Below are 12,424 nucleotides of genomic sequence, written 5' to 3'. Positions count from 1 at the left end.
GCGCAGACGTGACGTCCTTACTCCGCGCCAGGGCGCCCTTTCCGTGGACCAGGAAGGAGCTCCGTTTCGGAGCTCCTTCCTGGTTTGCGGCGGCGCTTTGCTTCGCTGGGCACAGGCTTCAGACGGCTGCGCCCAGCAAAGCAATGGAGAAAGGGGCCAAGTGGCCCCTTTCTCCTTCTCCCCGCCGCCGCGGGGTGTCCTTGGGGCTTGAAGCCCCAGGGACACCCCTTTTCAGGCTGCAGGGAAGCGGCGTTTTGCTGCTTCCCCGCAGCCTGAAAAGCAGCAGATCGGGGCCTCAGCGGCTGCCATTCTGGCAGCTGAGGCCCCGATCCGGCGGGGAAAGGGGCGGGTACAGCCCGCCCCAAATGGGCAGTCTATAACCCGCCTATGTCATTTGTGTTGAGACTCCTTAATTTGTAAAGCCAGAAAGCTGAGGTCAGTACTTGTGGCATTTGTTGCAGATATCCTAAACCAAAGCTGTCTTGGGACAGGCAGGAAGACAAAGATTAATTTCTTTTTCTGAGAGAATTGGAGAAGTGGTACCCTGCAGTGGTGAGGGCTCAAGAACTATTAGCACAGCGCAAGGAAAGCCAGGAGCACTTAGAAAGAAGCACCTGAAAAATGCTTAACCAAGCAGCAAAGGCTCTTCCCAGTCACTGTAACCTCCCCTGTAACCTGTAGAAATATGTGGCCACACACACTGAGGAGGGACCATTCTTTCAATGCTAGTACTACCAAGAATAAGAACAAAAAGTTACACTCCAAGCCTAAAGGCAGTTTCTGTACACCATTTATACCTTCTATCTAGGAATGTTGCATATTCCTTTTTTATTTTATCTTCTATACTTACTGGTGAAAAATCGTACCCTTGCTTTTCAGTGACTGGCACTCTTCATCCTCCTGCTCTCACCTACCCTCAAATATCTAGAACATTTTTATAGAAGGCATGGCTTCTTATGCAATTTATGTAAGTGCTGCTGACTAAGCCTCCTAGAAAATAGGTGGGTGTGGTATCTTTTTCTTTAGAAGATTATATAGCTGTGGGCCATTAAGAGAATCAAAAAATAATTCTGAAGCTCAGAGGGTGAAAGAAAGCTGAGCCAGTCGATCTATGGCAGAGCAAAAGCCTTAGATAGGAGACAGTGGAGCCCCCAACTTAAGATGCACAGACTACTGCTGGCAGTGCCTTTGTTTAGTGCAGGTGTGGGCAAAATGCACCCCTCAAAATGTTGTTGGATTCCAGTTCTCATCAACTCTTGGCAGCACAGCCAATGATAAAGGATACTGGAAGAAGTAGTCCAACAAAATCTGGAGGACCACCCTTTGCCCAGCCATGGTTTAGTATTTTGTGTTGCCTGCATCTGTATGTGTGTAATATTTTTTTTCTTTTCAGTGGTCAATTGTAAACCATGTACAATCTGTATAGAATGAAATTAGTGGAAGCTTGTGGGAAAGCAAATACATTTTTGCAATGCCGTAATTTATTTTTACTACTGTTTCAGCCCGATGACTGAGAAAATGTCACCTTTCAGCTTTTTTTTAAAGCTCCTGACCAATTTGTTTATGTGATACAAACTGTGTAAGAAGCTATTAAAAAATAAACAGTCTCTAATAAAGTTGTTTTAAGAAGTCCATTTGCTTTCATTACCTTTTGCCCTCTTGTGGCACTCCTTGGTAATGTCCTCAAATAACATGGAATCTTGTCTAAGACTTCCTTCCCACTGCGGGAAAGCATAAACACAGGGACTGTATTTTAAATGAACAAGGCCTGAATGACCACATTTGTTCTAACCACTCCCACTCATAAAGGAACTCAGGCCAAAGGTTTTTGACCCCAATGTAAGTAGAAGCATAGTCTTTGTTGACAGAGCCTACCTGTTATGTACTTCACATGTTCACTACCAAACTCCTGTGTCTTAGTTTACAGAAGTGCATAAGCAAGTCAGAGGTGCTGAAAGATCCCACCAAATGCTTTCATTCAAACTGCAAGTAAAAAGTGCAAAGAGCCAATTTTGCCTACCCTGAATATACAGGGAAGTGTCTAAAGGTACATAATTATGTGGGAGCAGGCGAGCTACTTTTGTGCACACACACAATGATGTCTTGGTCTGGACACTACATGAGTACATAATGGCTTTTTCCAGGAAAAGCTGCATTCCCTAAGAGGTAATCTTCCAGGTAATTCTCTCTACAGATAGAGAAAAAGTGCAGAAAGGTGACATTGGCGGGATACAGACTGCCCCTTTCCCCGATGGATCGGGGCCTCAGCTGCCACAGCGGCAGCCCCAGAGGCCCCGATCCGCCACTTTTCCTGGCCTCTGGAAGTGGCAAAATGCTGCTTCCCCAGGACCTGGAAAGGGGTGTCCTTGGGGCTTCATGCCCCAAGGACACCCCGACAGTGGCGGGGAAAGGGTCCGCTCAGCCCCTTTCTCTTTGTATAGCTGGCACGGCTGTTTAAAGGCCGTGGCAGCGATACGCACGGCCGAAGGAGCTCCTTCTGGCGCCTCTGAAAGGGCGCCACAAGCACCCTCCAACAGCGCCAGGACGTCATGTCTGCGCTGCGCTGTTTGGCTGCGGTGCAGCTGTGACGTAATGGCGGCGTCCATGTGGGGCATCTGGAAAGGACGCCCCGAGGCAACCCTAGTATGTATCCAAGCCGGCGCTTTGCACCTGTCTGGATACCACCTTTATTAATATTGTTACCTCTTTGCGACTCCTTCCCTCGCCAAATCATCTGTTCACCTACCCTTCTTCACAGGTCAGACTGGTGATTTAATGGTAACAAAAACAATGCTGTGGGCTCAGAGGATGTTTGCTGTGGCCTGGATTTCTCTATCCAGGTGACCAGTTACCACTCTGTTTTCTAGTGATCCACTGCCATAGTTCTGTTTACCATACTGAAGACACTCTGGTTTTCTAAATATAATGTGAAGCCTACAGGAGTCCTTTTGAAACTGAACATCACAGAAAATAAAGAAGATATAAAAACAGTCTACATCTTACTTCATTTAGGTGGATTGCTGGGCAATTATCACAGGCCAACATATTGCACAAAGGGATACTTTGTTTTTGTAATCTGCACTGACAGGAATTATGTTACGACAGTGTTCAACAACCACCAGGGGTTCCCCACAAATTATGTTGAAAACTCAGCAAAATACCGGGGATAAATCTTTTTATTTTATCTTTTAAATAGAAAACCATTTTAACAGGTAAAACTATTGGATTACTCACTTTGTTGAATATAATATGTATAAATAATTAAGCTCCGTATATGATCTTGCGGCTTTGCTACTTCTTACGGCCCATCTTTGGCGCCTTCCCAAGGCCTTCAATGTATTGGCGAGGTATATGATAGTCCTCTGCAACAGAGTCAAGCATCAACTAGCAATCAGACTGTATTCAGCAACTGAAAAGCTTAGCACATCATGAAATCTCACTGAAAAAAATATGCCACTTTATTTAACAACACAGCCCTATTTTATGCCTCTTCACCTAGAAATAAGTTAAATCTCTATTTTAACTATTAAAATATGTAACTATTAAATTATATAGCTATTATTTTAACTATTGTTTATAAGTTTATTTAATGGTGGGGACAGATTTTAAAATTGATCAACATATTTCAAAAACTATAACGGTGGAAGTTCTACAGCCCATCAGTTGACCTCCAACAAGCTGCAGAACTTTGGAGAAGAACTGTTTTACAGGTGAGCTAAAAGAGAAGGAGCGTAACGGAAGTCTTGGATACAACACCTTATTCTCACAAGATGACCCCATAAAGGCCAAACGTATACCAACACTGAAGCTACCGTAGCAATTGTCCCTGTTGGCTGGCACAAAGCAAAAGGTCCTAGCCAGGGGCAATTTCTCCACCATGGACTTGTTCCTTCCCCCTATATACACCCTCCCCCCCTTAAGAGAGTTCTGCTCAGATGTAATCCTATGTGCATGCATCAGTGAGTAAGTCTCGCTGAATAAAATAGGGTTGACTTTGGCATAGATCTAGATCCTTATCACACTACACTGTTACAGCACTATATTCTGCTTTAACTGCCATGGCAACATCTTGTGGAATTCTATGAGTTTTAGTGAGGCTGAAGAGCTCTCTGGCTGAGAATTCTAAATAGCTTTGCTAAGCTGCAAATCCCAGGATTCCACAGGCTATTGCCATGGCAGTTAAAGTGGAATAATAATAAGACAAACACAGGCAATGATGAGGGATTATAGGATTTGCAGTGTAATAACATCTAGAGTGCCAAATCCTCCCTCCATCTACGATGTACAGAATTACATGAGTTATCAAACTGATTAAGTGACTAATAGTTCTACTTGCTAATAAATCTTATTATAAGCTTGCCATAGATATAATTACCTAGCAGCAGCTTAGCAAGGTGGTTGATCTGATTGCCTTGTATCTGGACTTGTAATCTGTCTTTGGATCCTGGGACTGTGCTGACAGTGGCACTAGCTTGAACTTTTTGCTGGAGAATGTTGGCAACAACTTGTGGGTCTAGACCATACAGCTCAAGATTCGTAATTATTGTCACCTGCAAGCCAAAAGAGAAGGTGGTATTACTCTGCGGAATATTATCTGATGGGGGCAGTAAAGAGTTAACTAGTTTTTTGGGTATCATTTCACTCTGGAGTGTACATCAGTTAAGCAATTAGAAAAGCTGTATATAGATCCTTTGGTCATATCTTAGCGACTATACCAATACATGCATACCTCAGTTAAGTAAGCCTTTAACAAGAGCTTCTTTTTACAAACTTTACAAAATTTTACAAAAGCTGTTGTGTTTTGAATAAAGTACTGTATGTTGTAACATACTGAACTGCTCTTTTTTTTTTTTTTGGTTGTGGTAGTGGTGTTGGAACTACCCCTATTCTTTCCATGTTATTTCAACCTTTGGTATCAAATTTTCTATTAAAGTAATTCCCAGGAATGTAACTAGTTCATTAACTGAGGTATACCTATATAGGAAATAAAAGCAGTATACATGTTGGTGATTAAATGGACAGAACCATGAAGTGCTTGGTGACACTTGTGGGCAGTTATCCTGATACAGGCCAGTAATCCACTATGGGCACCTGTATGCTGTGTCCTACAAACAAATCGCAGTTAGGAGAAAATGGAGTGGGGTGAAACACCAGTGTACTTCTGATCAAATTGAAACCCACCAGCCCCAAAGCCCAGGAAAGAAAGCTAACCCCTTGTCCAAGAATAGAAAATGTCTGAGACAATTCAGTTACTGTAGCTGCTTCTTTATCTTTCCAAAACCTATTTTAAGATTTCTCCATTGAGAAGAAGGTAAGTAAGGAGACTTGCATTAATAGTGAAGTAATACAGGAAACGTTTTAGTCAACAGACTTCAGGTAATTCCAAGTGGATTATCATTTAGTCCCATATGGACTCAGCAGCAGCAGCAATAGTGATTTAGCCGTGTGCTTGAAGGCCTTAGGTCCTTACCTTTTTATTGGATGATCTCTGTGCTATGGTCATGTTAATGGGATATATCTTTCCTTTTCTCACAATAGGTTCATGTCCAGCAAAGGTTACCTGATGGAAGGTCTGTAGTTGGTCCAGACACCTGCAGAAAGTTGGCACTAAAATGTATACTTATCTCTTATTACCGGTTTAACCATTCCTGCAATAGACTTAAATTAACTGTTAAACTAATGGTTATTCAACCGTTCAGCTGGACCTTATTCACCCACCCCCCTTGATTTTGCAGCCCAGCATGCAGCCCTCCTTGCAAAAACAAAGAAACCCTGCTCCAGAGGGTATACTAACTCTCCGGAGCAGATTTTGAAGGTAGAAGGGTGATGCAGGGGATGGGGAGAAGAAATCACATTCTTCCTAGTTCTGCTGACTGAAGCAGTTATATCAACAGAATGACAACACTGAATCCCACTCACATATAAGTAAATAGTATTTCTAGTGAAAGAGAGCCATGTAGTGTAGTGGTTTGAGCGCTGGACATGAAAACAACAACAAACTTTCTCTGAAAAAAAATCACAAAGAAAACTATGTGCCATAAGGTTGTCATAATTAAAAATTGACTTGAAGGCACTTAACACCAAAAAAATTCTCCTCAGAAAGTAAATGGGGATGCACCATGCCTTATCTGTCTTACAAAATGATTCTGGATCCTGTATTTATGGATCCACATGGAGGCAGAACAGAGTGATAAGAAAATATGCAGAATAGGCCACTAGGTTATGATGCTATCCTGGAACAAGTGTACTGCAGGGGATGTAGGTCTGAAGACTGTCATTATCCTTGCTTAGAAAATTGTTTGCTTTCTAACAGAGTACACTTGAATCCTATCAGCTGTCTCAATTTCATCTAAAAATCAGTTTCACCTCAGAATATAAATCAAATAAAATATCACAATCACCTTTAGGTGATCCCAGATTGAAGTGGCAACTGGTAAAAATCAAGCAACAGAACACTAACTTGTAAACAGAAAAGCACAAAAAAAGAACATAGGAAGCTGCCCTATAATGAAACAGATCACTGGTCTGAATTATCAAATCTCTCTAGTGGCAATGGCTCTCCATTATTTCAGGAAAATCCTATCCTAGCTGTACTGGGAGATCTCACATCTAAATGATCTCTCATTTAAGATTTACTGTTCAACAGTGGAATCAATTGTCTCAGAGAGATTCTGGAATTCTGTGTTTCTAAATATCAAATTAAGCACTGAATGAGTCTTCAGAGAGCATCAGGACTTATGGAGCATGCCAGGAATTAAGTTGTATTTTTTTTTTAATTCAGTCTCCATAAGTTGCAGAAATATGTTTATCTGAATGCTAACTCTAATTTCAAATTCTCTTAAAAGGTTTAATATTCTTGCCTTTAAAGAGGAGAAAGGGGATGGATAATTTTAGCATGCAAAGAACATATGGGCACACTGTTCATATCCACACTGCCTCATAAAATGCATACATGCAACAAGTTCACTTTGTATATACACTATATAACATCACTAATCTAAGGCCTATGTGCACTGATTTTGTCCCTATGTACACTAAAGAACATCTCTGACATCCCACTGCAAATATTAAAGGCACTCTTAACAAACCACAATAAAAAAGCATGGCTTATGTTATAGGAAATATCAAAGAAAATATATAAAGCAGCAACTGCACTCGCCTCACCTACTCAGTAGATCATCCCATTTGAGCTTTGAGATTTCATCTTGCTCTGATTTGTTCAACAGGCAGTCACATAAGACAGGATTCACCTTTACAAAGCTGTAATCAAATAATGTAGATTAAAAGGGCATAGGTGTCACCATGATCTGCTCACTGAACTGGGAATGCAGTGAAGTCAAGAACATACAACACTCTCCAGCAGTGCTTCTCAAGCTAAATGATGAGGGGACTTGCAAATATTGTTTCTGATATGTCAGGGACCAGTACCATATTTGTGCCCATTGGCTACAACTGAAAATTCTCCATGGACTAGAAGACAATGGCTTGTGGACCAAAAGACCACTATTTTGAATAGCACTGCCCTACAGTTTCTTCGGATGTTTTAAAAATTGTTTTCTGCTATTTTGAAAACAGCAACAGGACTTCTAAAAGCAAACTGCCTTTGTACTATAATATTGACAGCTCATGTTACAGTCTTTACATCACAGCTTGATCGGTGAAATCCAGCATTATTCAATGATTACTTAGGGCCCAAACAGACAGGCCAAAATAAAGCTGCATCAGGTCAATTTGGAGGTATGCTGTTTAAATTGTGCATGTGTCCTAAGAGTCTGAAAGTCACACCAAAGCCACGCTCCAGTCCTAAGGACTGGAGCACAACTTTGGTGCAGCTTCATGCCTCTTAAGATGTGTCATTTAAGCAGCATATCTCCAAAGTGACCCGAAATAGCTTTATTTTGGCCTGTCTGTTCGGGCCCTTAAATAACAACATTTTATTTCTTACCCACCTCTCCCCAAGGCTTGAGCAGGATACATTATGGTTGCATGACAACAAGTTCATGACAAGAAATTATTATTATTATTAAACTTTATTTCTAAAGCGCTGTAATTATACACAGCGCAGTATAAAGGAAATATCAATCTCCTGTTCAAAAACAGGTGTGAAGGCCCCATACCTATTGCACACCTGCTACTCATTTGAAGGGGAGGGGGCTATTTCAAATAACCTAGAATAATATATAAGATCCTGTGGCAGCTTAATTACATCATCATTATTATTATTATTATTATTATTATTATTATTATTATTATTATTTTGTGAACTACAGCCCACTTCTTTAGTGCATGAAGTACAATCTAGGGCAAGAGTGGGCATCTGCAGGAGAAAATGTTCTTTTGGGACTCTCCTGGCATGGCTTGCCAAAAAGTCCGATCAAAAAACTGAAAGTGACCAGAAGCCCACTTCTAGTTTTGAACAAACAGGGAAATTTATTATCTTCATTTTCATTATTTATTTATTTGGATGTTAAACAATGCAGGGAGCCTGTGTAACCTAAAGTACTAGAATGTAGTGCGCCAGTTCATCACATCTCCTCTGTAGTTTCCACATTACATTCAAACTATTAGGCACACTAGTAGGGCACATCTCCACAGATTCTTCTGTGTGCTGCACAGGGTCACATCACCATCTGAGTATATTCACCCTGTACTGGGGCCTTACTATATGGTTGTCCCCATCAATACTGCAGATAGACTTAAGAAGAGGACCCAGATAGGTCATTCAAACTTTATAACCATGTGTTCACCTATGGTGCAGGGGGACACAGATTAGAGAAAAGTACACATTCTTTCTAATAGTGTATCCACATTTGTGATTTAGTGTTAAAAGATACTATACCAGGAGCATGGAAAGGTACAGTGAAAAATTAGTCCTTCAACCATTCTGTGTTAATCAGTAAAGAACAACAAAATTGGTATTCCAATCTCTCTGCTCAAGGAAGTTTCAATTTTTACATACTTTTTGTTGGTTTCATCAACCAACTCGTTAGTTTTCACATAACTGATGATGGCGCTTCTCACTTCACTGCTGGTTAGGGTGTGGCCTTTCCTAAGAGAAAACAGTATATTTGTTACTTTCTCAAATATGCTTGAGAAACCAAAGTAAATACTACTTATAGCAAATCAGAGATTAAAATAAAACCCGTTGTAGTAAGGAAGTGGATCCCACTTTAAAACATTTTAACAAACACATGAGATGCAGCTTGACCAAATCAAAATAAACTCTTGAAAGTGGCACCAAGAAACCTTAATATTTTAATCCTCTAACCCTGATAAACCATTTTTCAAAATCACCTTCATAAATATTACTGCAAGAGAAACCTCTTAAGGAAGAATCTAGATTATATATCAGTGCTCTTAAATCAATGTTAACAAGTATGTCAAATAGTTGTTTTAAACTATGGTAAGGCTAAGGTAGATTTCCAAATACAAGGAAATCCAAATGGAACGCAGAAGGAAAAATACAAATAGCGCAGGGGTTCAAAGAAAAGAAACACCATGCAATCAAAGCAAAAATGATATAGAAAGAAAATTTACTTTTGATAGTTATTTAAGCTGGAGATTAAAGTGTAAAGTACAAAATGAGGATTGGTGTTAAACTAGAAAAAGGAATAATTTATCTAATGTAATATCTAGACACAACTGCCTGACATGGAAAGTAGGTATTATGACATGCATTAGTTTGCTGTTTGATAAAAATATTAATAAAAATATTTAAAAAATAAATAAAATATTACTGCAAATCTATAGGAGGGGTGGATAGCTGCAGTGGTTCCAGGGACCAGTTTTCTGTTCCTGGATCCCTTCAGGGGCCATATGCTGTGCAAAAAAATACCTCCCAAAGGGGGAAAAAATCACTTCTGATTTTGAAAAATAGTTGTTGTTTTTTCAAGTAGTAGAACAGGCCTTGCAACTTATTTAAAGGGTGAATTTTTGTGCTCCCCTCTATGTACACACTCTTTTCAGGGGACCAGATAAAAGTCAGTCTGGGAAGTCTGGAGTAGCTGAAAGCCACAAAAACAGCTCTGGAAGGCTGCATGCTGCATCAAGGCCACAATTTGCTCGCTCCTAGCCCAAAGCTTCTTTTTTCCCCTCTGGAATCTCTCACTACCAATTCTTTAAAAATTCAGCTTTTCTTTCTCTTCAAGTGTCCTTAGCCCATAATGTGAGGGGGAAAGTACCAAGATAAATGCAAGCCAAGCATTTGGTTTTCTTGTATATTCCTTACTTATATCCAGATTCCTGGAACAATGGAGCCATTTTTGATGAGATGCCGTAGAGTGGTGTGATCTCAGGAGCATGGTATGGCTGTTCTCCACCACCACTTCTACTGTCTTGGACAGGTAATTCAGATTCTTCTGTTTCAGGTACTACAAAGGATCTAATGCTTAAATTCAAAGGGAAAATTTATTTCACAATGTACTGGTAAAAATAACTGATTACTGCACTGTGAAGTATTGCATTCTTTCTATCTCTCAGGCAACAAACACCTTCAGTAAGTTCTCAGCTTTGCATGTAAAAATCCTCCAAACACAACTTTATTTGCAAATCTCTCAAGGTTATAACTGCTCCCTGAAGATTCTCAAAGCAATGACAACAAAAAGAAAGAGAGAAATACTGTACATGTTGCCCTGAAATAAATGCTGTGAGTGTGAATATTGAACAGTAGGAGATTTTACAGGCCATTAAATCTTTAATAATAATTAAAATTATTTGTGTAACATTTCAGAGTTTGAAGAGCTGCACAGGTATTATCTTGTAATATTTATGTCTTGTAAGATAGAACACTGTTACCATCCTTGTACTGTATTTGAAAAGGGAGAAGGGCATGAATTTGTAGCAAAGGTAAGATTCAGAGCACAAACTTCCTGAATCACAGCTCAGCCACTTTGCCACAGTGCTACACGAGCTATTTGATATATAATTTGGCAATAACAAGAAAAAGTCCCACAAGTGTTTCCTCACAGAGCCTGCATAAGATTTGCAACCTGAATTTTGGAACTAATAATTTAGAGTAATGATTTTAACCCTTTGATTCTCCAGATGTTTTGAACTTCATCTTCCAGAATCCCTACCCAGCATAGCTAACTGTCAAAGATTTGGGGCACTACAGTCCAAAACATTTGAAGAGCTCAAGTTGAGAACCACTGACTTAGAGCTTCTTCTGACTCATTTTGTGTTACCAAGAAATCTGTAAGGTGATTCAACTGACAGTGGGCCATTTAGTTGGCAGAGACTACAGATGACATCCTTGTGTGCCTGGTTAGCTTCCTATACCCAAAGTGAGTAATGGAATGCTCACAAGCTACATGAGCATCATGTGGTTGAGTATGAATATTTATTCATACTAGACACTTCCATGAATTGCATACTCCACATGGGCCATAGAACTGCCACTCCTGGAGCCACAACTGAGAAGGGCCAGCATAGTCAATAGCATCATCTACTTTTAACATGCTTTACAGTCTGGTGGGCATTTGACACATGAACAACCCCTAATCCTCTCTGAAAAGATACTCCTTGAGAGTTCCTGTTCATTTTGATATTTTTTTTTAAAAAAAAATCTAAATGGATACTTTAGCTCAATTGATTGATACACACACACACACACACACACACACACACATATATATACACTCATTCGGGATATTCCAAAATTTTGTTTTTGCTTTCTCTCCAAGTATTACCCCTGCTAACCCTATAGTGTACTAGGTTTTTTTCATTAAAAGATATGAATCTAGATTCCTTCCCCTCAAACTCAGAATTCAACACTGGATATTCCAATCCGAACAAGTTATCATTTTAATGCCTTATCATCTTATTATCTGTTGGAGTTCCCCAGGGCTCTGTTCTGGGTCCCCTTCTGTTTTCTCTCTACACACTGTCCTTAGGAAAACTCATTAGCTCTTTTGGCTTTTCCTACCATCTGTATGCCGATGACACCCAGCTGTATCTTTCTGTCCCCGACCTTTCTCCAAGGCTTGAACAGCAAGTTTCATCTTGCCTCACAGCTGTCTCACAGTGGATACGCCATCAGCGTTTGAAGCTCAACATGTCCAAGACAGAGCTTCTTGTCTTTCCTCCTAAGCCCACCCTTCAACTCTCCTTTTCTGTCTCTGTGAACAACATTTCTATTCAACCAGTCCAGCAAGCCCGCAGTCTTGGTTTTATCTTTGACTCTTCTCTGTCGTGTATCCCTCAGATCCAGACCACAGTCAAGGCTTGTAGATTCTTTTTGTACAATATTGCCAAAATCTGACCATATCTCTCCGCCTCTACTGCCAAGATCCTGGTCCATGCCCTAGTGATCTCACGACTTGATTACTGTAACGTCCTCCTGGCTGGGCTTCCTCTTTCTCACCTCCGTCCTTTAATCTCTGTTCAGCATTCAGCTGCACGCATTATCACTTCCACCTACCGCTCT

The 12,424-nt window shown here is 40.4% G+C and overlaps 1 protein-coding gene across 3 annotated transcripts in view; it reads right to left on the bottom strand.

The window, feature by feature from the left end:
• Positions 1-3,158: 3,158 nt before the first annotated feature.
• The window catches only part of LOC149315956 (eukaryotic translation initiation factor 2D-like), a 30,831-nt gene continuing 21,565 nt past the window's right edge, over positions 3,159-12,424 (bottom strand). For all 3 annotated transcript variants that reach the window (XM_089514478.1, XM_089514479.1, XM_089514480.1), the window contains 6 exons: positions 10,229-10,387; positions 8,960-9,049; positions 7,165-7,260; positions 5,471-5,591; positions 4,376-4,550; positions 3,159-3,362 (listed from right to left, as the gene is read on the bottom strand). In XM_089514478.1, the coding sequence (XP_089370604.1) occupies positions 3,292-3,362; positions 4,376-4,550; positions 5,471-5,591; positions 7,165-7,260; positions 8,960-9,049; positions 10,229-10,387 (712 nt within the window). In that variant the 3' untranslated portion in view covers positions 3,159-3,291. The remainder of the gene's footprint in view (positions 3,363-4,375; positions 4,551-5,470; positions 5,592-7,164; positions 7,261-8,959; positions 9,050-10,228; positions 10,388-12,424) is intronic.

Source organism: Sceloporus occidentalis, unplaced genomic scaffold (genome assembly GCF_023333645.1).
Source record: "Sceloporus occidentalis isolate IW3139 unplaced genomic scaffold, rSceOcc1.0.p SCAF_3, whole genome shotgun sequence".
NCBI classification, from domain to species: domain Eukaryota; kingdom Metazoa; phylum Chordata; class Lepidosauria; order Squamata; family Phrynosomatidae; genus Sceloporus; species Sceloporus occidentalis.
Note: the sequence above shows the minus strand (reverse complement) of the source record. Positions and strands in the feature narration are given on the sequence as shown.